The sequence below is a fragment of the Salvelinus fontinalis genome, unplaced genomic scaffold (assembly GCF_029448725.1).
Source record: "Salvelinus fontinalis isolate EN_2023a unplaced genomic scaffold, ASM2944872v1 scaffold_0051, whole genome shotgun sequence".
Lineage (NCBI taxonomy): Eukaryota > Metazoa > Chordata > Actinopteri > Salmoniformes > Salmonidae > Salvelinus > Salvelinus fontinalis.
Genome location: NW_026600260.1, coordinates 168336 through 193736, shown reverse-complemented (window position 1 = coordinate 193736; position 25401 = coordinate 168336). Strand labels below are relative to the sequence as shown.

The following is a 25401-nucleotide window of genomic DNA, read 5'->3' as shown; positions in this document are numbered from 1 at the left end:
CCTGATCTCACGAGCGTACATTCTGTTTCGCTAAATCAGGATGGTTCGTACGAGGCTACTAAAACCACTGAGGTAAATAATAACTGGAGACTGCAATAAAATAAACACGACATACTTCTACAGATTTATATGAATGACAGTATTCATCCCCAAGCACGCCCGTCCGTCCCCAAGATGTCCGTCAGTTGTTTTCAAGGTAATCTACTGACATTTGCATAAACCGATTCATCTATATCTGTGTTGCATCCGGTTTATACGGACCAGTATTTGCATCCAGTTTATACAGACCAACATCACAGGCACACTAGCACTCAGTGCGCACAGGTAGCAGGCGAGCAACAACGACATCATCACGTCATCCAAAAACATGTCAGACATTGGATGAATATAAACTATAAACATAATATCTTCGGCTGTGAGTGATGGGGGGAAAAATCAGCCTCAGCGACAATTAAAGTTTCTTATTAGGAATTTTCTAATCTGACATCTCTATGTGGCCTTGTATGGAAATTGTATTTCTGGGTAGGCATCTGCAGTATGGAAGCACAACTGTAGGAGCAGTCGAAACCGTGCTTCTAGACCGGAACCCTGGCCACTTGACTAAAACCCCACCGAAGAAAATCTATATTTGTATGTTTAGAAATGCGTGCTTTTATTTTGAAGAATTCTTCATTACCATACGAAAGTGACGTCATTATTTGTGCTACTAGCGAATATTAATCATCGTCCCATTGTTGTTTGATGAAGCATAACGTTAGCTGGTTAGCTAAGTGAGGGTATGTATATACACCCAAAATATTAGCTAGAATATATAGCGAATTATGGGAAATAAGAACATGGACATTTATTTTTGTTCAAATCAATTTGTGTATTTTGCTGAGCATTCATAAAACATTTGCTTGCTAACTAGCTATGTAAGTGAAATGTGGGCTAACAAAAGACAGTAAACAACTGCTAGCCAGCACATTTTTAGGCACCACCTAAAACATCTTCGTGACTTTAATAGCGTTAATGTTAGTTGGTTTTAAAAACTCATGGAAGCCAGACATATCTAACTAGTTATATTGTACTACGTCTATCTAGCGTTAGTTATTTTTGCTCTAGCTAGATGCTAGCTGTGGCAAGCTTGGCCCGTTGCGCTGACATTAACTAACAACGTTAACAGAGCATCTCGATTTTATTTTCTGTATCGTAGCTAACGGTAATTGTTTTTGTTTTGTCCCATTTGATACGAGTCAGATTAGGTCTTCATGTTGTCTTTTGCAACACTAACACGTTATTTAGCTAGCTATAACGGCTCACTGCAAGGCTAGTTAGCTAGCTATTACCTACGACACAACAATGGGATGGATCCATGATAGTTGGCTAGCAATTCTATGCTTTGTTTTGGTGTTCAGAGGGGGCTGGATTCGATGCTAGCAAACTGCCATTGTAGCTTGCTAGCTACATTACACCATCCCTATGCATATGCGCACCTTTAATTAGTTGCAAAAAAAGGTTTTGCAGTCATGCAGCAAGTGATAATTATTCGCAATTACAATTGTTTATTTTCAAGAAAGGAGAAGACAAATGTGCACACCCCCAGGCCCCATTCTTTGTTATGGGCAGCTAGGGAGGGACACTCATTTAATACGGCCAAAGCTCAGGGTGAATTTATCCTTGTTATGTTGAAACTCTATCTATATCCTCTCCTACTAGACCTACACAAGTCACCATGGGGAAAGATCCTAGGAAGCCGAGAGGAAAGATGTCGTCATATGCTTACTTCGTTCAGACCTGCAGGGCGGAGCACAAGAAGAAACACCCAGAAGCCAGTGTGAACTTCGCCGAGTTCTCCAAGAAATGCTCAGAGCGATGGAAGGTAGCATTACACAACAGTGTGAAGTGAAGTGACATGTTTCTGGTCCATATTCAGAATGATTATGGATTTATTTCCACCTTGGTATGTTTTGTTACTATGTTTTGTTACACTTGAGTGACCTTGTGGACAGTCTAGCTGTGGCCATGTGGATGTGTAATCTGAGTTTATACCGCTATGTCCAGCCCCTGTCTCCTAATGAAAAAGGAAAGTTTGAAGACATGGCGAAGCAAGACAAGGGCCGCTATGAGAGAGAAATGAAGAACTACATCCCACCCAATGGCCAGAAAAAGAAGAGGTTCAAGGATCCCAATGCCCCCAAGAGACCGCCGTATGTACCATAATTCACTAGGTTTGCATGGCAGATAGACTGGATAGCAATTCTAGAGGGGAATTAAACGTCCCTTTGAATTCACATGTTTGTTTTTGTTTCTCAGGTCTGCGTTCTTCATCTTCTGTGCTGACTTCCGGGCCAAGATAAAGAGCGAGCACCCAGGCCTGTCCATTGGAGACACTGCTAAGAAGCTGGGAGTAATGTGGAACAGCTCTGCAGCTGAGGAGAAGAAGCCGTACGAGAAGAAGGCAGCCACGCTGAAGGAGAAATATGACAAGGTGAGCAGGGCTTTAATACAACTTCCAGAGATGGGGTTTTCACAATGACTGGAATTCCGGCTTTTCTGTGATTATCCTCTATTCAATCATATCATCTTAGAAGTTGACCTGCGAACTTCTGATTTTGAATAAGATGGGTGCAGATAATTCCACCGATAACCAATATTCAATAAATAGGATGAAAAGGTGGAATTTCATGCTGATCTGAACGCCATTCCCATGATGCCATTGTCGAAATGTAAGAAATCAACATTTGAAGCATATTTCTTGGACAACTGCTATTTTGGATAGCAATTTGAGAATTCGGTGTGGGAAAATTGCTTTTTCATTTTCCCTCTGTAAAACACTATGTCGGCAGATATATTGGTATTGGGTCCCAACATATCCGTCTGGCTCTATAAGTAATTGTGATGTGTCCCACAGGATATTGCATCATACCGCACCAATGGTAGAGTGGATACTGCCTCCTCCGCAGCTGCTGATGACGACGACGAAGATGAGGAGGATGACGACGACGATGAGGAGGATGACGAGTAGCCTCCCTACTGTTGGAGAGTACATTGTTGTTTAATGCTATGTAACCCTATTGTACACACTTTACATCTCCGAACAGACCCAGACGCAACGAGAACACATTAAGCTCTGTGTGTATTTCATGTTTTAATGATGGATGGTGTTATGCTCCCTAACTGGTTAAAGCTAACACTACATGTCTTGTTTTGTTCTTGTAGTAGCCCTTTTTTCCTGCCCATGCCTGTAACTGCTTTGGAGGATTATAAATCAATATGGAAGTAATAAGTTCTCTTTACGTGTGCAACTCTCAAATCAGATTTCGGGGTTGGTAGCAAGTGAATTATTTCTTTTCTGTATTTGTTTTTAAAGGATATTTTTTCATGTTTGTCACACGGTCTTTTTATTGTTATTTGAATACCACTCTGATAACAAATGCAGCTGACATTCAGGAATGTCTTAAATAAAGTTTTTTTTAAATAAATTGTATTTGTTTTTTTATTTGAAGATTTAACATAAACTAAATAAGGCATTTGGTTGACTTTGATCAATCTTGACACAGTACATACAGTGCCTTAAAAGTATTCATACCCATTAACTTATTCCACATTTTGTGTTTAAGCCTATATTCAGAATGGATAAAAAACTTGTTTTACCTATCTACACACAATACCCTATAATGAGTGAAAACGCGTTTTTAGAATTTCTTTAGCACATTTTTTAAAAGGGAAATACAGAAATATCCTATTTACATAAGTATTCGCACCTCTGAGTCAATACATGTTAGAATTACCATCAACCATTGGCAGTTTACATCTGTAAATCTCAAGAGCTTTGCACACCTGGATTGAACAATATTTGCCCATTTATTCTTTTAAAAATTCTTCAAGCTCTGTCAAGCTGGTTGATTGACCATTGCTAGATGGACATTTTCATGCCTCGCTATAGCCGATTTAAGTCAAAACGGTAACTAGGCCACTCAGGAACCAGTGTATATTTGATTTTGTGTTTTAGGCTATTGTCCTACTGAAAGGTGAGGGATTTTCTCCCAGTGTCTGTTGGAAAGCAGACTGAACCAGGTTTTCCTCAAGGATTTTGCCTGTGCTTAGCTTTACTCCATTTATTTTTACCCTAAAAAACTCCCTAGTCCTTGCCAATGACAAGCATACCCAAGGGATGCAAACTAGTCACCTTTTGGCGAAATTCGCCGTTTTGAATCCAAAATAGGTGACCTGCGTGATTTGTGTAGATCCAATGACAAATGTTTGGGGGAGTTGGATCACTACTGGATGTAAGCGAACGAGTGATCGTTCACATAACAACAGAATGCAGAACGCAACTGAAGAGAGAAGAGACAACCAATTTAGGAGTTACAGCATCAGGGCGCTCTGGAAAGGAAGCTTGCCAGTTACAGCCAAGTACCCCTGACTGCAGTATGCCATTCGGGGCCGGGCTCAATGTGGGCGGAGTCAAACGGTTGACTCCACCCACGTTTGACCTCATCCACCTTTTTTTTGTCCTTCTGAGGTTTGACAGTCACACACTGAATAGAAATCAAATCAAATCCAATTTTATTTGTCACATACACATGGTTAGCAGATGTTAATGTGAGTGTAGCGAAATGCTTGTGCTTCTAGTTCTGACAATGCAGTAATAACCAACGAGTAATCTAACCTAACAATTCCACAACTACTACCTTATACACACAAGTGTAAAGGGATAAAGAATATGTACATAAAGATATATGAATGAGTGATGGTACAGAACGGCATAGGCAAGATGCAGTAGATGGTATCGAGTACAGTATATACATATGAGATGAGTAATGTAGGCTATATAAACATAAAGGGGCATAGTTTAAAGTGGCTAGTGATACATGTATTACAAACACACACATATTATGTTTTATTTTGATCCAAATGATATGGCCCCTATTTTAACTTTCATTGTTAATTTGTTCATCTTTCATGGAAGATTCGTTATCCATAACATGAAGTGGGCAGAGAACAATCCCCTCTTCACATTATTTAAGATAGAATTCAAATATTATTTTGAAATGATCAGTGAATGTAAAAACAAAAAAGCAATACGCACCATAAAAGTATTTAACAAATTGAAAATGAATATTGATATGTCTGTTAGGTTTATGTACTCATGTTTTTATATTTCAGTTCTTTTGTATTTGTTGTGTGCATAATTAAAAATTAATTTATTTTTTATTTTTTTAAGAATACAAAAAACACATGTTTGCGCAAGGCACACGTTGAATACAAACGTATTTCATTGTTGAAGATCGTAAGAAATACTATATAAAGTACCAGCAGATGTGTTGTAAAACATTTTGCTTCATGCTATATTTGAGACAAGCTACAGATATTGTTGCAGTGAACAACAGACTTGTTATGTATGTCATGTACTGTTAGAATTGTGCTGATAAATGTTATTTCATTGAGCATATATATATAGTTACTACCTATCCTGATTTATAATGCTATTTACTTTCCTCATGAGAATGGAGACAGACTATACCATATAGACATACTGACAAGCTGAATGTGCTTTGTACATTAAGTTATACCAGCTACAGTAAAGAGATCAGAGACTCGGGTGACTTTTACATAATCTTTACTAAACAACATAACACAATTAACACAGCAGACAAAAACAAGGTTGGACCACTCCTCAAAAATGGCTTCACTCCTGCTCCTCGGTCACTTCCCTGTTGTCAACTGCCTCCACATAGAACATCTCATAATCTCTCTGTAACTGGAACATGAATGGCTCCTTGATGATAATATTTTCCTGTTCATCCAGGCCATTATACAACCGTAGTTCTTTAAGGGTTGTAATGCGGTCTTCCCCGTCCATCCCAATTACACTAGGGAGGGAACCGGTGCCTTTAAATGTTTGGCGTTCACACCACCTTGCTGCCTCTAGGGTGTCCCTTAGAAGAGCTTCTGTTTGGAGATCACACCACCTTACTGCCTCTAGGGTGTCCCTTAGAAGAGCATCTGTTTGGAGTTCACACCACCTTGCTGCCTCTAGGGTGTCCCTTAGAAGAGCATCTGTTTGGAGTTCACACCACCTTGCTGCCTCTAGGGTGTCCCTTAGAAGAGCATCTGTTTGGAGTTCACACCACCTTACTGCCTCTAGGGTGTCCCTTAGAAGAGCATCTGTTTGGAGTTCACACCACCTTGCTGCCTCTAGGGTGTCCCTTAGAAGAGCATCTGTTTGGAGTTCACACCACCTTACTGCCTCTAGGGTGTCCCTTAGAAGAGCATCTGTTTGGCGTTCACACCACCTTGCTGCCTCTAGGGTGTCCCTTAGAAGAGCATCTGTTTGGAGTTCACACCACCTTGCTGCCTCTAGGGTGTCCCTTAGAAGAACATCTGTTTCCTTGAAGAAAAAGGAAGAATAAATATTAAGAGTAGTGCCTCATTAAGTGATCAAGACAAATTACACCCCACTTTCACAATACCATCATGCAAACAAAGCCACTATTAGTAAAGGGGTTTTCAGTGATATCTATAACTACTCAACAAGTCATCACAACTATTATATCTTGCCATGCATCAAGCCTTCACCATTACACACAGTAGACTACATACCCAGTTAACAGCTCTCAGTTCACCATGCATCAAACCTTCAGCATTACACACAGTAGACTACATACCCAATTCACAGCTCCCAGTTCACTGTGCATTTTGTTTTCAGCACCGTCTAGAAAGAAAACAGATTGTGGTCGTTAAGTAATGTAAGGGAACCTCTGGGGATGTGAGTACAGAAATGCACCTTACTTTAGCTAATAGCCAATACAGTACCTGATGCTGCAGAGCTGGATGCCGATGTGACATGCTGTGACTTTTTTTTGGGGGGGGGGGGCGTCTTTTACATCATCCTGAAATATATTGGAGAGGGGGGGGGTTTAAGTCTTTAAACATTGGTTTAAGACTATACCACTCATCATATGAGAGGGGGGGTTTAAGTCTTTAAACATTGGTTTAAGACTATACCACTCATCATATGACACCTACCTGTAGTGTGTTTTGTTTTCGCCACCTTTTTAGATCTTTCAACCTCTCTTTTTCAGACCTTAGTGAATGACATACATTACATTACTCTTTTGACTTCCGGCGCCTAGGAAACTATGCAGTATTTAGTTTTTTTATGTGTTATTTCTTACATTGGTACCCCAGGTAATCTTAGGTTTCATTACATACAGTCGGGAGGAACTACTGAATATAAGAGCAACGTCAACTCACCATCATTACAACCAGGAATATGACTCTCCCGAAGCGGATCCTGTGTTTTGCCTTCCACCCAGTACAATGGATCTGATCCCAGCCGGCGACCCTAAACAACGACGACGTAAAAGGGGCAAACGAAGCGGTCTTCTGGTCAGGCTTCGGAGACGGGCTCATCGCGCTCCACTCCCTAGCATACTACTCGCCAATGTCCAGTCTCTTGACAACAAGGTTGATGAAATCCGAGCAAGGGTAGCTTTCCAGAGAGATATCAGAGACTGTAACGTTCTTTGCTTCACGGAAACATGGCTCACTCGAGAGACGCTAACGGAGTCGGTGCAGCCAGCTGGTTTCTTCACGCATCGCGCCGACAGAAACATACATCTTTCTGGTAAGAAGAGGGGCGGGGGGGTATGCCTTATGATTAACGAGACGTGGTGTGATCATAACAACATACAGGAACTCAAGTCATTCTGTTCACCTGATTTAGAATTCCTCACAATCAAATGTCGACCGCATTATCTACCAAGGGAATTCTCTTCGATTATAATCACAGCCGTATATATTCCCCCCCAAGCAGACACATCGATGGCCCTGAACGAACTTTATCTGACTCTATGTAAACTGGAAACCACACACCCTGAGGCTGCATTCATCGTAGCTGGGGATTTTAACAAGGCTAATCTGAAAACAAAACTCCCTAAATTTTATCAGCATATCGACTGTGCTACCAGGGCTGGTAAAACCCTAGATCATTGTTATTCTAACTTCCGCGATGCATATAAGGCCCTCCCCCGCCCTCCTTTCGGAAAAGCTGACCACGACTCCATTTTGTTGCTTCCAGCCTACAAACAGAAACTAAAACAGCAAGCTCCCGCGCTCAGGTCTGTTCAACGCTGGTCCGACCAATCTGATTCCACGCTTCAAGACTGCTTCGATCACGTGGATTGGGATATGTTCTGCATTGCGTCTAACAACAACATTGACGAATGCGCTGATTCGGTGAGCGAGTTCATTAGAAAGTGCATTGACGATGTCGTACCCACAGCAACGATTAAAACATTCCCAAACCAGAAACCGTGGATTGACGGCAGCATTCGCGTGAAACTGAAAGCGCAAACCACTGCTTTTAACCAGGGCAAGGTGACCGGAAACATGACCGAATACAAACAGTGTAGCCATTCCCTCCGCAAGGCAATCAAACAAGCTTAGTGCCAGTATAGAAACAAAGTGGAGCCGCAATTCAACAGCTCAGACACAAGAGGTATGTGGCAGCGTCTACAGTCAATCACGGATTGCAAAAAGAAAACCAGCCCCGTCGCGGACCAGGATGTCTTGCTCCCAGACAGACTAAATAACTTTTTTGCTCGCTTTGAGGACAATACAGTGCCACTGACACGGCCCGCTACCAAAACCTGCGGGCTCTCCTTCACTGCAGCCGAGGTGAGTAAAACATTTAAACGTGTTAACCCTCGCAGGGCTGCAGGCCCAGACGGCATTCCCAGCCGCGTCCTCAGAGCATGCGCAGACCAGCTGGCTGGTGTCTTTAAGGACATATTCAATCAATCCTTATCCCAGTCTGCTGTTCCCACATGCTTCAAGAGGGCCACCATTCCTGTTCCCAAGAAAGCTAAGGTAACTGAGCTAAACGACTACCGCCCCGTAGCACTCACTTCCGTCATCATGAAGTGCTTTGAGAGACTAGTCAAGGACCAGAGAGACTAGTCAAGGACCACCTCCACCCTACCTGACACTCTAGACCCACTCCAATTTGCTTACCGACCCAATAGGTCCACAGACGACGCAATCGCAACCACACTGCACACTGCCTTAACCCATCTGGACAAGAGGAATACCTATGTGAGAATGCTGTTCATCGACTACAGCTCAGCATTTAACACCATAGTACCCTCCAAACTCGTCATCACCCCGCCCTGTGCAACTGGGTCCTGGAATTCCTGACGGGCCGCCCCCAGGGGGTGAGGGTAGGTAACAACATCTCCACCCCGCTGATCCTCAACACTAGGGCCCCACAAGGGTGCGTTCTGAGCCCTCTTCTGTACTCCCTGTTCACCCACGACTGCGTGGCCATGCACACCTCCAACTCAATCATCAAGTTTGCGGACAACACTACAGTGGTAGGCTTGATTACCAACAACGACGAGACGGCCTACAGGGAGGAGGTGAAGGCCCTTGGAGTGTGGTGTCAGGAAAATAACCGCACACTCAACGTCAACAAAACAAAGGAGATGATTGTGGACTTCAGGAAACAGCAGAGGGAGCACCCCCCTATCCACATCGACGGGACAGTAGAGTAGGTGGAAAGTTTTAAGTTCCTCGGTGTACACATCACGGACAAACTGAATTGGTCCACCCACACAGACAGCATTGTGAAGAAGGCGCAGCAGCGCCTCTTCAACTTCAGGAGGCTGAAGAAATTCGGCTTGTCACCAAAAGCATTCACAAACTTCTACAGATGCACAATCGAGAGCATCCTGTCGGGCTGTATCACCGCCTGGTACGGCAACTGCTCCGCCCACAACCGTAAGGCTCTCCAGAGGGTAGTGAGGTCTGCACAACGCATCACCAGGGGCAAACTACCTGCCCTCCAGGACACCTACACCACCCGATGTCACAGGAAGGCCATAAAGATCATCAAGGACAACAACCACCCGAGCCACTGCCAGTTCACCCCGCTATCATCCAGAAGGCGAGGTCAGTACAGGTGCATCAAAGCAGGGACCGAGAGACTGAAAAACAGCTTCTATCTCAAGGCCATCAGACTGTTAAACAGCCACCACTAACATTTAGTGGCCGCTGCCAACATACTGACTCAACTCCAGCCACTTTAATAATGGGAATTGATGGAAATGATGTAAAAATGTATCACTAGCCACTTTAAACAATGCCACTTAATATAATGTTTACACACCCTACATTACTCATCTCATATGTATATGTATATACTGTACTCTATATCATCTACTGCATCTTGCCATCTTTATGTAATACATGTATCACTAGCCACTTTAAACTATGCCACTTTATGTTTATATACCCTACATTACTCATCTCATATGTATATACTGTACTCGATATCATCTACTGCATCTTGCCTATGCCGTTCTGTATCATCACTCATTGATATATCTTTATGTACATATTCTTTATCCCTTTACACTTGTGTGTATAAGGTAGTAGTTGTGGAATTGTTAGGTTAGATTACTTGTTGGTTATTACTCCATTGTCGGAACTAGAAGCACAAGCATTTCGCTACACTCGCATTAACATCTGCTAACCATGTGTATGTGACAAATAAAATTTGATTCGATATGAAAATAAATTCAGGTCAGTCTGGCTACAGTGAAACACGTGATTTTAAGGATGGGGAAATTAAACGTTTTGATAATGTTCAAGACTTATGTCATGGGAAAGTTCTGCAGGAGAACTAATCACCACCATTGCCGAATTTGCTGCATGTTTTCCTTTGAAGAAGAAAATCACACAATCGGATGAGTATCCCAAAAAACATTATACACACATCTTTCCCAGAAGCCTTTCTCTGAGACCGAAAGAGAGAGAGAGAAAACTGAGATTCCTTTCGTTAAAGGTGAGATACAATTTTAAAACCTTTTATTGAATTCTAAATCTTTAGTACAGACCTTTTAAACATGTTATAATTAGTTAAACAATTTTACTATTCCTTTCTTACAGAAAAAGGGGAGGCTCTATGGTCAACCATCCAAATGGTGGGGAGGCTCTATGGTCAACCATCCAAATGGTGGAGAGGCTCTATGGTCAACCATCCAAATCCCTGTTTTCAGGGTCTGACCGGTTCAGACAGTGTCTCTTCCCCGCAAGATATCCCGCTCCAGCCAGGTCCCGTATGTTTTCTTTCCCTGGATAGATCAAACGTCTTGCCTTTAGACCCTGGTTCTGTCTTAAGGATAGAAGCGCCCATCGGCGTAATTGTTCACGATGTTGGAAAAGATTTTCCAGCTGTTTCATCATGTCCAGGAATCTGTGATAATCGCACCGCCTAAAGCACAAAATAATCACCCCGACTGGCACAAAATAGAAAATACATAAGAACTAACTGATTTTGTTGCATTGGAACTAACGAATTGGGCACAAACTAAAATTGTCACTTTAGAGTCTGGACTATACGCCAATGAAGAGATTCTTATGGCTTTCAAATCATCTTGCACCGCAGACTTCCTCTTCCAGGGCGTACCCAGGCAGGGTTGTCCCACTCAGGGCCTGTTCGATCTGGCATAGAGCCAGCCGTATCTTAAGCCATTCTCTCATCCGCAGCGCAGGAGAAAAACTCCCTGCTTTTGTTCGAAAAGGGGTGCTGTGGCTGCTGTTTGTGAAAATCTTCACAGTTGAATCGTCCGGTTTGAAAATGTAACCCATATGGCCGTCACTCATATCCAGCACTCCATTAAAACAATCAGAGGCTTCCCAAAGAATGTCTTCGATGGTTTTGTCATTGTGTTCTTGACACGAGGAACACAGTACACCTACAATTTGTCTAGGAGACATGTTTAATCTCCTCTTTAGTGTTCTAGGTTTATTTTTATTTCTTATTTAGTGTTCTGGGGTTTATCGAGGTAGCTTGTACTTCGCTTGCTCTGCTCTTACTTATACTTTGGCTGTCCAATACCCCCGGACATTACTGTTTTCATATACAACAGCCAGGCCCTAAGTTCACTACAACCGGGGGGGCCATACTTTTTGAAATGTTCAAACACATTCCACAGTTCAACGAGGTCACTACACATCAATCATCATGACAGCTTTAAGCATGAACATAAACAGATGTACTGTCTGGTTAAATAAAGACTCACTCGAGAGCGTGAGAACGGAAGGACAGGATGTACATACATTAGCCAAGATGGCGCCGACCGAGATGGCCGCCTCGCTTCGCGTTCCTTGGAAAATATGCAGTATTTTGTTTTTTTATGTGTTATTTCTTACATCGGTACCCCAGGTAATCTTAGGTTTCATTACATACAGTCGGGAGGAACTACTGAATATACGATTAACGTCAACTCACCATCGTTATAACCAGGAATATGACTTTCCCGAAACGGATCCAGTGTTTTGCCTTCCACCCAATACAATGGATCTGATCCCAGCCGGGGACCCTATGCGACGCCGTAAAAGGGGCAAACGTAGCGGTCTCTTGGTCAGGCTTCGGAGACGGGCACATCGCGCTCCACTCCCTAGCATACTACTCGCCAATGTCCAGTCTCTTGACAATAAGGTTGATGAAATCCGAGCACGGGTAGCATTCCAGAGAGACATCAAGGATTGCAACGTGCTCTGCTTCACGGAAACATGGCTAACTCAAGAGACGCTAACGGAGTCGGTGCAGCCAGCTGGTTTCTTCATGCATCGCGCCGACAGAAACAAACATCTTTCTGGTAAGAAGAGGGGCGGGGGGGTATGCCTTATGATTAACGAGACGTGGTGTGATAATCATAACAACACACAGGAACTCAAGTCATTCTGTTCACCTGATCTAGAACTCCTCACAATCAAATGTCGACCGCATTATCTACCAAGGGAATTCTCTTCGATCATAATCACAGCCGTATATATTCCCCCCCAAGCAGACACATCGATGGCCCTGAACGAACTTTATCTGACTCTTTGTAAACTGGAAACCACACACCCTGAGGCTGCATTCATCGTAGCTGGGGATTTTAACAAGGCTAATCTAAAAACAAAACTCCCTAAATTCTATCAGCACATCGATTGTGCTACCAGGGCTGGAAATACCCTAGATCATTGTTATACTAATTTCCGCGACGCATATAAGGCCCTCCCCCGCCCCCCTTTCGGAAAAGCTGACCACGACTCCATTTTGTTGATTCCAGCCTACAAACAGAAACTAAAACAACAAGCTCCCGCGCTCAGGTCTGTTCAACGCTGGTCCGACCAATCTGATTCCACGCTTCAAGACTGCTTCGATCACGCGGATTGGAATATGTTCTGCATTGCGTCCAACAACAATATTGACGAATATGCTGATTCGGTGAGCGAGTTCATTAGGAAGTGCATTGACGATGTCGTACCCACAGCAACGATTAAAACATTCCCAAACCAGAAACCGTGGATTGACGGCAGCATTCGCGTGAAACTGAAAGCGCGAACCACTGCTTTTAACCAGGGCAAGGTGACCGGAAGCATGACCGAATACAAACAGTGTAGCTATTCTCTCCGCAAGGCAATCAAACAGGCTAAGTCCCAGTACAGAGACAAAATCGAGTCGCAATTCAACAGCTCAGACACAAGAGGTATGTGGCAGGGTCTACAGTCAATCACGGATTACAAAAAGAAAACCAGCCCCGTCGCGGACCAGGATGTCTTGCTCCCAGACAGGCTAAACAACTTTTTTGCCCGCTTTGAGGACAATACAGTGCCACTGACACGGCCCGCTACCAAAACCTGCGGGCTCTCCTTCACTGCAGCCGAGGTGAGTAAAACATTTAAACGTGTTAACCCTCGCAAGGCTGCAGGCCCAGACGGCATTCCCAGCCGCGTCCTCAGAGCATGCGCAGACCAGCTGGCTGGTGTGTTTACGGACATATTCAATCAATCCTTATCCCAGTCTGCTGTTCCCACATGCTTCAAGAGGGCCACCATTGTTCCTGTTCCCAAGAAAGCTAAGGTAACTGAGCTAAACGACTACCGCCCCGTAGCACTCACTTCCGTCATCATGAAGTGCTTTGAGAGACTAGTCAAGGACCATATCACCTCCACCCTACCGGACACCCTAGACCCACTCCAATTTGCTTACCGACCCAATAGGTCCACAGACGACGCAATCGCAACCACACTGCACACTGCCCTAACCCATCTGGACAAGAGGAATAACCATGTGAGAATGCTGTTCATCGATTACAGCTCAGCATTTAACACCATAGTACCCTCCAAACTCGTCATCAAGCTCGAGACCCTGGGTCTCGACCCCGCCCTGTGCAACTGGGTCCTGGACTTCCTGACGGGCCGCCCCCAGGTGGTGAGGGTAGGTAACAACATCTCCACCCCGCTGATCCTCAACACTGGGGCCCCACAAGGGTGCGTTCTGAGCCCTCTCCTGTACTCCCTGTTCACCCACGACTGCGTGGCCATGCACGCCTCCAACTCAATCATCAAGTTTGCGGATGACACTACAGTGGTAGGCTTGATTACCAACAACGACGAGACGGCCTACAGGGAGGAGGTGAGGGCCCTCGGAGTGTGGTGTCAGGAAAATAACCTCACACTCAACGTCAACAAAACAAAGGAGATGATTGTGGACTTCAGGAAACAGCAGAGGGAGCACCCCCCTATCCACATCGACGGGTCAGTAGTGGAGAAGGTGGAAAGTTTTAAGTTCCTCGGTGTACACATCACGGACAAACTGAATTGGTCCACCCACACAGACAGCGTCGTGAAGAAGGCGCAGCAGCGCCTCTTCAACCTCAGGAGGCTGAAGAAATTCGGCTTGTCACCAAAAGCACTCACAAACTTCTACAGATGCAAAATCGAGAGCATCCTGTCGGGCTGTATCACCGCCTGGTACGGCAACTGCTCCGCCCACCACCGTAAGGCTCTCCAGAGGGTAGTGAGGTCTGCAGAACGCATCACCGGGGGCAAACTACCTGCCCTCCAGGACACCTACACCACCCGATGTCACAGGAAGGCCATAAAGATCATCAAGGACAACAACCACCCAAGCCACTGCCTGTTCACCCCGCTATCATCCAGAAGGCGAGGTCAGTACAGGTGCATCAAAGCAGGGACCGAGAGACTGAAAAACAGCTTCTATCTCAAGGCCATCAGACTGTTAAACAGCCACCACTAACATTTAGCGGCCGCTGCCAACATACTGACTCAAATCCAGCCACTTTAAAAATGGGAATTGATGGAAATTATGTAAAAATGTACCACTAGCCACTTTAAACAATGCCACTTAATATAATGTTTACATACCCTACATTACCCATCTCATATGTATATACTGTACTCTATATCATCTACTGCATCTTGCCATCTTTATGTAATACATGTACCACTAGCCACTTTAAACTATGCCACTTTATGTTTATATACCCTACAGTACTCATCTCATATGTATATACTGTACTCTATACCATCTACTGCATCTTGCCTATGCCGTTCTGTACCACCACTCATTCATATATCTTTATGTACATATTCTTTATCCCTTTACACTTGTGTGTGTATAAGGTAGTAGTTGTGGAATTGTTAGGTTAGATTACTTGTTGGTTATTACTGCATTGTCGGAACTAGAAGCACAAGCATTTCGCTACACTCGCATTAACATCTGCTAACCATGTGTATGTGACTAATAAAATTTGATTTGATTTACATATATGGGCATAAGCACTCACACGAGAGCATAAGAACGGAAGGACAGGATGTACATATATGGGCGTAACCACGTGACCCATAAAATAGGTCATAAATCATTCGTTTGACAGATGCCGTTTACTGTATTCTCTCTTATGTGAAAGTAAAGAAAAAGTACAATTCAACAGCTTTTTATACTCCAACACGAGTAACAGTTTTGAGCACAGTTGGAACTGAATTAGCCCAAGTATTTGTCACAACATGTATGGGTGTTGCTGGACCAGAAAATGTATTTACGACTGCAAACACACCATTTCTCACATCAATTTACTCACATGCCAAAAATCTTTCCTTGGACACTGTTTCAAAGAAATGTGTATGCTTTCTTCATAAATGTGTTTTGAAGTTTTTCTTATTTAACTTCAGTTTGCAGTGTGGACAAGTGACAATTACTTTTCTTGACTTGCCATGTATGTTGGGACCTGGTGATTTCATTATTGTATATACACTATGTGTAGGCCGTGTAGACTTGCTATGTGTAACTAAGAGAATGGCATCAACGATACACATTTAGAGCTAGCCAAACACAACAAGGCATACATTGAAGAAACACAGAAACTCAACGATCAAATCGATTACGTAACTGTACATGTAGGCTTACTGATCAAGTAGGCAAATTTGTCCAAATAAGATTTCCTCATTGTGAGCAATTAGCTAGCTCACATGCAAATGGGTGCTAATTAACGCTATGTTAACATCGGTACGGTATTTTGTCATATAAAAATATACCACTGCACTGGTATAACATGAATATTACTAAGTACATTATGCATAATGACAGTCTCACTTACTTCCAAGCTAAGCTCTTAGAGACTTACCCAGAAAGACTCACAACTGTTATCGCTGCCAAAGGTGATTCTAACATGTATTTATTATTATTGACTCAGGGGGGGGTTTAATACATATCTAATCATGATATGTTGTGTTTTTTAATAATGTTACAATTATTCTTCCGCTTTGACATTACAGTGTAGCTTGTGTAAGTAGTTGACAAAAACATTACAATGAAATCCAGTTTAATCCCACTTTGTAACACAACAAAATGTGGAAAAAGTCAAGGGGTGTCAATACTTTCTGAAGGCACTGTAATTGTTCAAGGCTTGTTGGTCTTTCAAAGACAGGAATGAATGTGTCTCTGTCAGTTTTATATATTTAGTGTGTGGATGACTTTTCACACATAGAGAAAATAAAAAAAAATAATACTATATTCACACATTTGTCACATTTGTGCTTTTTCATCGGAAATGAATGCTTATGGTTACCTTTATGTGTGTAAAATCTGACTGTCCTCAGATTTTTTATTAATAGATTTTAGATGTGTATTACAATTGGTTTTGTTGCAAAACCCTATATATCCATTATTTAGCTGGAATGGAATGTTCGTATCCTGTATATCTAACATATAAATTCTACACATCATAAATCTAGCTATAGTCTTTGGTTAGTTAGGCCTCGTCCCAAAGGGCACCCTAATCCCTATATAGTGCACTACTTTTGACCATTAGTTTACTCATTATGTGGATATCTAAAGAGATTTCAGTGATGTCAGGATGGGTTAAACAGACTCTTAATATCAGCTCAGTGCAAATGTTTTCTCCCTCTGGCTCCCTTGGAAGCTATAGCCTTCAAAGACTGGTGGGTATTTTTTTCTCGCCCATTCTTCCCATTCACCATCTGTCTGAGTAAATGCCATGCAGCTGAATGAATTCTCCATCTGACACTGGAAGGCAGGATCACCCTTGGCTGGCATAATAGTAGAGGAAGATATTTAAATAGACCATTGTTTTCCAGGATCACAAAGGATATGGCATGGGTCCAGGTCAGGAAGAAAAACAACTAGACAAAACATAGTGATTCTGAGGTTTTGGCTGCCCTGTTCTTTGCATTCAATAGCCTATTCCCTCATTGAAAAAGCAAACTAATAGATGAAAATAATTTCAAATAGGAATAATATATTTATTTGATGAAAAAGTAACAATGCATGTATTTCTTCATGAAGAAGTGACAAATCACGGGTGAAAAAAACATTACATCTAAGTATAAAACATGAAACAAGCATCAGTAAATGAAATGCATCTCTTTCATCTAATGAAAGTGACGTTTGGGTCATGCGGGACGCTCACGGGCAGTGGGTGTGTGCCACTGGACCACAGCACTGACTCACTGAATCGCTATGGATAAGCCACTATCATGAGTGATTCAGGCCTAAATTAGGCCAAATGACTGGGCCGGCACTTTGCGGTGGTAATGCCGGGCATGGCCCCCGTAGATAGAATTTATGCCCAGCAGCCCCCACCCGCAGTTTTGTTTCCCCATAAAACATTTGTATTTTTTTTCATTTTATCTGTCGCTGTGACCTTGAGCAAAGCACTTAACCCTAATTTCTCCAGGGACGCTGTGGCAGTGGCCTGTGGGTGTCTCAGGGGTGCAGTAGTGCTGTAGTGCAGACCAGGACCAAGGCTATATGCTGGGTGTCCACTCAAGATCTGAGTGGTGGGAGGGAGGGTGTAATAATGCAATATTTAGTAGTTAAAATCCAGAAATGCATTCTGATTGGGAACCTAGCCATGCAATGTCATAAGGTTTTTGTTTTTTTCTCACAGAGAGGGAAAAAAGTTGGTCACTTTTGTAGACAGCTAGCAGACTACAGCTACTAGGCTAGCTAGCACCTAGCTTCATTAAGTTTTGGTAACGCTGAATAATTATAGCTAGTTAGGGGCTAAGCTTTGATCAGCATGGATATCCGAAATCCGCCAAGGGGAAAAAAACTGAGGATCACCATGCTGAGAGTGATGCCGAGCTCAAGGAGCATTCTACTAGCCTGACCACCAAGGTTGAGGAGCCTAGCAGTAATACCCGCCCATCCCCCACGCCGCCTGCTGACCAACAAGATCTAAAAGAGACAGGGCCTAGCACCAGCAGGGTTCCATCACATCAAGCATGTGTTTGTATTGACACTTACCCAAGCCGCATGTTCAGTGGGAGAGAGCTGGCTTTTTGTAGCGCCTGGTTCAATCACAGAGAGTGTCTTGAATGCTAGACTTGAGAGTGGCATAAATGCTAATTCGGGCAGAGCTTTCCCTAAAACTGGCTACTCAAGTTGAAACCATGACAATGGCAACACTAAAGGACTGGGGAAGCATACCTCTTGTAAAGAGCATTTGAAATGCATGATTTAACGGCAGACAAAACAAACGCCAAGTGAAAGAAATGTCCACTCTTGTGAATACAGAGCAGCTAGGAAGAAGTCATCTGCATGTGTCAGCGATTGTGGAGTTTCTTGCAGTGGATGAGCTTCCTTTATGAGGAGGTTTGGATGCAATTGACTCAATGGCAACTCTTCTAAATGGTAAGCTTACAATCTTCATGGCCCTGGCCACTGGGCCAGAATGATTCATTTATTGGTTTGGTTTTACCTCATGTAGGCCTATTTCCGCTGGTTGTTTGGCTGATTTTTTAAATGTAATGTACATAAATGGGCATTCAGAAAGTATTCATACTATTTGACTTATTCCATATTTAGTTGTGTTACAGCCTGAATTCAAAATTGATTAAATATTTGTTTTTCTCTCATCTATGTACACACAATACCCCATAATGATAAATTGAAAATATGTTTTTAATCCATTTTTGCAAATTCATTCCAAATTAAATACAGAAGTATCTCATTTACATAAGTATTCACACCCCTGAGTTAGTACTTTCAAGAAGCACCTTTGTCAGCGATTACAGCTGCGAGTCTTTCTGGGTAAGTCTCTAAGAGCTTTCCACACCTGGATTGTGCAACATTTGCCCATTATTCTTTTCAAAATTCTTCAAGCTCTGTCAAATTGGTTGTTGATCATGGCCAGACAACCATTTCAGGGCTTGCTATAGATGTTCAAATAGATTTAAGTCAAAATTCTTGGTAAGCAACTCCAGTGTAGATTAGGCCTTGTGGTTTAGATTTTTGTCCTGCTGAAAGGTGAATTCATCTCCCAGTGTCTGGTGGAAAGCAAACTGAACCAGGTTTTCCTCTAGGAATTTGCCCTTTGCTTAGCTCCATTATTTTTATTTTTTATCCTGAAAAACTCCCCAGTCCTTAACAATTACAAGCATACCCATAACATGATGCAGCCAATGTGCTTGCATTCAGTACAAAAAGTTAATTGCTTTGACAATTTTTGCAGTATTACTTTAGTGCCTTTTTGCAAACAGGATGCATGTTTTGGAATATTTTTTATTCTGTACAGGCTTCCTTCTTTTCACTCTGTCAATTAAGTTAGTATTGTGGAGTAACTACAATGTTGTCGATCCATCCTCAGTTCTCCTATCACAGCTTACTCATTGTGTCACAAATTCAACTGAAATGTATTTTCTTCAAATTATTGAACGTTAAATTTTGTAGACTATTTCAGTCTAATTCTTCTGCCACCCACATACAGGAAAATGGTTCCAAATAAATGGCATTTTTACGTGTTCCACCACCCTTGTTATTTACATTATTACATGTCCATGTGGGCTGTGCTATGTAGGTAAAACCTCTCGCTCTCTCAAACAGAGAATTAGTGAACATAAAAGTTCAATCAGGAGAAACTACAGGGATTATCCAGTCGCTGTACATTTTAATGCCCTGAAGCATGACATTTCTACCTTAAGATTTTGTGGCATAGAGAAAGTTAAGATATCAGACAGGGGAGGTGACATTAATAATACTAAAAAGATACCCTCCAGACATTATTTCCTAAAGGTCTTGAAATGCCTATGTATGTTATGTTGTGAATTTGAACATGAATTATGCCCCTATATCAGATTACTCTGATGTTTTTTGTACGATGTAGCCAATGATTAATGTCCTCATTATGGTTTTACAGACGTGTTTAATACGTCTTATTTACACACTTTATTTGAATATTTATGAAATGCATATTGTTATATTTGGTAGCATTAAATTTGTTTTTCCTTTGCCTCCAACCCCCTTCGATATGTAGAACGGATGTGGGAGGGGCTAGGTCTACATAAGGGTGCTAATTTTTTTTAAACTCACAAAAGCTCCGACGAAGGCCGTGAGGCCGATACGTAAGCTTATTAAAGATCAGTGATACCGCTCCTTTTTCCTTCATCTTGTTCAACTCTTACCATGCACCTGCAAAAAAGATTGCTCAGATGTGCGAGTGCCTTTTGAGTTTTAAGTTATGTAGACTGACATTTGAAAAGTAATAGGACCAATCTACCTTATCTTTTAGGGCTCTAAAGCAATACTAGTTGTGGCCCCCATTGATTTAAAATGCCCCTTCAGGCATTTCATCCTGGAGCCGGGCCTGCCCAATGAAGCTACTGACACCTCTCACCAAGTCACCTTACACTTAGAAAAAAATAATTCTGATACAACTAAAAAGGGCACCCCTAAAGGTTCTATATAGAACCCTTTTGTAGTGTTCTTTGATCAGGTTATTCTTCACTGAACCAACATTGGTTCCATATAAACCCTTGGGCTCCATATAATAGGGTTCTGTATGGAACCAATTTTGGTTTTGTAACTGAGTCAGGTTTGTTGGCCTCCTTGCTCGCACATGGGCTTTGTGATGGCCACTCCAATACCTTGACTTTGTTGTCCTTAAGCCATTTTGCCACAACTTTGGAAGTATGCTTGGGGTCATTGTCCATTTGGAAGACCCATTTGCGACCAAGCTTTAACATCCTGACTGATGTCTTGAGATGTTGCTTCAATATATCATATATCACATAATTTTTCATCCTCATGAGGCCATCTATTTTGTGAAGTGCACCAGTCCCTCCTGCAGCAAAGCACCCCCATAACATGATGCCACCACCCCATGCTTCACGGTTGGGATGGTGTTCTCCAGCTTGCAAGCCTCCCCCTTTTTCCTCCAAACATTATGATGGCCATTATTTCTCCAAAAAGTACGATCTTTGTCCCCATGTGCAGTTGCAGACCGTAGTCTGTCTTTTTTATGGCAGTTTTGGAGCAGTGGCTTCTTCCTTGCTGAGCAGCCTTTCAGGTTATGTCGATATAGGACTCGTTTTACTGTGGATAAAGATACTTTTATGACTGTTTCCTCCAGCATCTTCACAAGGTACTTTGCTGTAGTTCTGGGATCGATTTGCACTTTTCGCACTAAAAAAACGATTATCTCTAGGAGACAGAACGCGTCACCTTCCTGAGCGGTATGACGGCTGCGTGGTCCCATGGTGTTTATACTTGCGTACTATTGTTTGTACAGATGAACGTGGTACCTTCAGGCATTTGGAAATTGCTCCCAAGGATGAACCAGACTTGTGGAGGTCTACAATTTTTTCTGAGGTCTTGGCTGATTTCTTTTGATTTTCCCATGATGTCAAGCAAAGAGGCACTGAGTTTGAAGGTAGGCCTTGAAATACATCCACAGGTACACCTCCAATTGAATCAAATGATGTCAATTAGCCTATCAGAAGATTCTAAAGCCATGACATAATTTTCTAGAATTTTCCAAGCTGTTGTCAACTTAGTGTATGTAAACTTCTGACCCACTGGAATTGTGATGCAGTAAAGTGATAGTGAATTATAAGTGAAATATTCTGTCTGTAAACAATTGTTGGAAAAATTCCTTGAGTCACGCACAAAGTAGATGTCCTAACCGACTATCCAAAACTATAGCCAGGCACGACTCCAACACCATCATTAAATTTGCAGACAACAACGAGACGGCCTATGGGGAGGAGGTCTGAGAACTGGCCGTGTGGTGGCAGGACAACAACCTCTCCCTCAACGTGATCAAGACAAAGGAGATGATTGTGGACTACAGGAGAAAGAGGACCGAGCACGCCCCATTCTCATCGACGTGGCTGCAGTGGAGCAGGTTGACAGCTTCAAGTTCCTTGGTGTCCACATCACCAACAAACTAACATGGTCCAAGCACACCAAGACAGCCGTGAAGCGGGCACGGCAAAAACTATTCCCCCTCAGGAGACTGGAAAGATTTGACATGGGTCCTCAGATCCTCAAAAGGTTCTACAGCTGCACCATCGAGAGCATCCTGACTGGTTGCATCACTGCCTGGTATGGCAACTGCTCGGCCTCCGACCGCAAGGCACTACAGAGGGTAGTGCGTACGCCCCAGTACACTGGGGCTAAGCTTCCTGCCATCCAGAACCTCTATACCCCCCCCTCTCTCCACACCACTGCCACTGTCTGTTGTCATCTATGCATAGTTACTTTAATAACTCTAACTACATGTACATACTACCTCAACTAACCGTTGCCCCTGCACATTGACTCTTTACCAGCACCCCCCTGTATATATTGTTATTTTTTACTGCTGCTCTTTAATTACGTGTTACTTTTATCTCTTATTCTTATTCATATATTTTTTAAACTGCACTGTTGGTTAGGGGCTCCTAAGTAAGCATTTCACTGTTAGGTGAATATCTGTTGTATTCGGTGCATGTGACTAATACAATTTGATTTGGTTTGATTTGAAACGCAGCGTTTCATTGGAAATTAATGTAATTCTGTTGTACCAAAATGCAATGAAGCTCTCGGTGTGTTCGAAGCTTAACATGTATGTGTAAATTGATTTTGCAACGCTCGCGCAAGTAACGCGACCGGTGTGGTCAGCATGTTCAGTCAGACGTTCAATTGTAGGTGACAGTAGCTCATTCGGCTCATTATTAGCTCTTTCCACCCGCGATAGGCTCCAACAAGTTTCCCCTTGCCTGTGCTGCGACCAACTATTTGACTAGGCTACACGAATGCCGCCAGCACGGACCGTACCCCCTGGACACGTTTATGTGATCTAAATGCATGCGGTTTTCTCACTATCATCACTTGAGTGAAAACACCAATGGAGAGGTAACTGCGCTCAGATGGTTAAGATTGTGTCTTTGATCACGAAAATGGACACTGCTGGATCATTAATCAAATGGAAAACTTTTATTTATTATCTAATGGTAAGTTTCCTCGAATTCCGACATTCATTCAGGACTTTCAAGAGCTCCATAGACCTACATGTTATTTTGCATTCTATAGCATCTTCTGTTTTATTCAACTTGCTTTCATATTATATTCTATTCTCTATTCTTCACCTGAGGTCCTGAAATGTCTAGTCTTGTATTGCCTAGTTGTAGTCCACTGAAGCTTTGGAGTCGGGTTCCAAATTCCAGTCAGTGACCAATAGTGTGCCACAATTTTTCAATTGTTTTGTCTTTTTATTCTTCAATGTATGTGTAATTCTCATGAGGGGAAAAAAAACATGTACCATTTTGAGTCATTCATTTTCAATGATAGCTGCCCTAAAGGGGCAGTGCAGTCAAACACGTGATTTCGTGTACTTTATATATTTCCACATAATATTTTTACCATTTGAATTGAAAACAATGCATTGTTACCCATAAATGATTTGATATCGAGATTAAAAACTGCTGCGTTGGACCTTTAAAGTTTGCTGGCTATGAACTCCTGTTCAAACAAAAGTTTTCCAATTGAAAGACAGAAACAGTTATAGAGTCCTCTCACTCTGTCTGAAGTAATAGAACAGGTTGGCATTATAGGGACTGTCAAAGGCAGGATCCCGGGGGAGGGGAAGAATGAAACATTCAAGACTGGTCTCTGGTGCTGTGAAAGAGAACTGGAGAAAGAAGTGGAGCAGCGAAAGTGCAGCGCCTCCAATTCAAAGTATAATGTTACTGCCTTCAGAAAAGTTATGCCACAAAAGCTGTTTTCTCCTCTTTGTGTCAGACTGAGGGACTAAGAAGCTTCTGTTCCGGTTGATGTAGGTTTCAGTTTACCATAGATGTGTTGTCCTTCAAAATGTTACTCAATATCACCATTAATTATATAGTAGTATCCACATTGGAGTAGTTATTCTATTGCTTCTATATAAAATACTGAACCACACATATTTGGACATTCATTTTATTATATGTTTTGTAAGATTGTTAATTTTTTTTTTATAAAGGAAAGTCACACACTGTTTGCAATGAACTTTTTTTGTATTGCCACGAATGTTACTGCTCTAATGCCTTCATTGGGGTGTGCTTCGTCTGTTTTAACAGGTTGTCAACTACATGTTTTTCAATGGAGTGCCATTTTCCAATATGGCCGATGCTAGCCAAGCTGCCAGCAACCAGGAGAAGTGGTCCAATATGACCTTGGTGAAGCGGCACCCTCTGTCCTCCTGGTATCATAGATCTCATTGGCATGGCAACAGCAAGCCAGGCGCTACACATTCTCCACAAAGACGCCTCACACCACTGTCCTTCTACAAACTTGTCTATTCTTTTCAGGTGAAAGAGGACACACAACCAGGTAGAGCGGTGTTTACCCCTTTCCTTCTCTCAGATATTTAAATGCTGATTAGTTAAGCTTGCTCATACATGTTTGTTCTTTAATCCAGAGTCACATGCCTCAGTTACGAAGTCTTCAGGCTGACACCTACTGACTGATCGGCTTAGGAAGTTATTGGTAGATGTTAATGCTCAGTATTTCTTTTAATGTTTTAAACCTCATGGCTTTAAATGAAATTCCACCAACTCCCCTGCCTATTTCAGTTAGAGGATTAAATACCTCCTGGTGTGCTCCACCTTCCTCATGTTAGAGAATGGTGATGATGAAACATTGCCAGTTATGAGTGCGTGGGGAATGAACGCACAACACTGGTGTTGCCAGCACCATACTTTAACCCCCACTGAGCCATTGGAACCAGCATTGGTAATAGTAAGTTACCAAACCATCAGACACATCAGAGAATTTCATCCTGAGTGTACTGTCTA

The 25401-nt window shown here is 42.4% G+C and overlaps 3 protein-coding genes across 17 annotated transcripts in view; 2 read left to right on the top strand and 1 right to left on the bottom strand.

The window, feature by feature from the left end:
- Positions 1-545: 545 nt before the first annotated feature.
- Positions 546-3464, top strand: LOC129842545 (high mobility group protein B1-like). 2 transcript variants are annotated; one of them, XM_055911124.1, is made up of 5 exons: positions 546-630; positions 1699-1861; positions 2044-2189; positions 2296-2470; positions 2894-3464. In XM_055911124.1, the coding sequence occupies exons 2-5, from the start codon at positions 1715-1717 to the stop codon at positions 3005-3007; spliced, it is 582 nt and encodes a 193-aa protein (XP_055767099.1). In that variant the 5' UTR covers positions 546-630; positions 1699-1714; the 3' UTR covers positions 3008-3464. The 2 variants fall into 2 exon arrangements, with proteins under 2 accessions (XP_055767099.1, XP_055767098.1); XM_055911123.1 differs by lacking the exon at positions 546-630 and adding an exon at positions 667-776.
- Positions 3465-5588: 2124 nt separating this feature from the next.
- Positions 5589-6865, bottom strand: LOC129842544 (uncharacterized). Its single transcript, XM_055911121.1, has 3 exons — positions 6802-6865; positions 6654-6700; positions 5589-6376 (listed from the first exon to the last, which is right to left on the bottom strand). The coding sequence occupies exons 2-3, from the start codon at positions 6681-6683 to the stop codon at positions 5675-5677; spliced, it is 732 nt and encodes a 243-aa protein (XP_055767096.1). The 5' UTR covers positions 6684-6700; positions 6802-6865; the 3' UTR covers positions 5589-5674.
- A 12006-nt stretch (positions 6866-18871) lies between these two features.
- The window catches only part of LOC129842547 (protocadherin Fat 4), a 42517-nt gene continuing 35987 nt past the window's right edge, over positions 18872-25401 (top strand). For 11 of the 14 annotated variants that reach the window (XR_008757620.1, XR_008757622.1, XR_008757627.1 and 8 more), the window contains exons 1-2: positions 23068-23580; positions 24685-24937. Coding sequence is in view for 4 of the 14 variants with exons in the window: in XM_055911126.1 (XP_055767101.1) it covers positions 23497-23580; positions 24685-24937 (337 nt within the window). In the remaining 10 variants the exon portion in view is untranslated. Of the gene's footprint in view, positions 19001-23066; positions 23581-24684; positions 24938-25401 lie in introns of those variants that run through there. The other 3 variants (XM_055911130.1, XM_055911128.1, XM_055911129.1) reach the window with 3 other exon arrangements.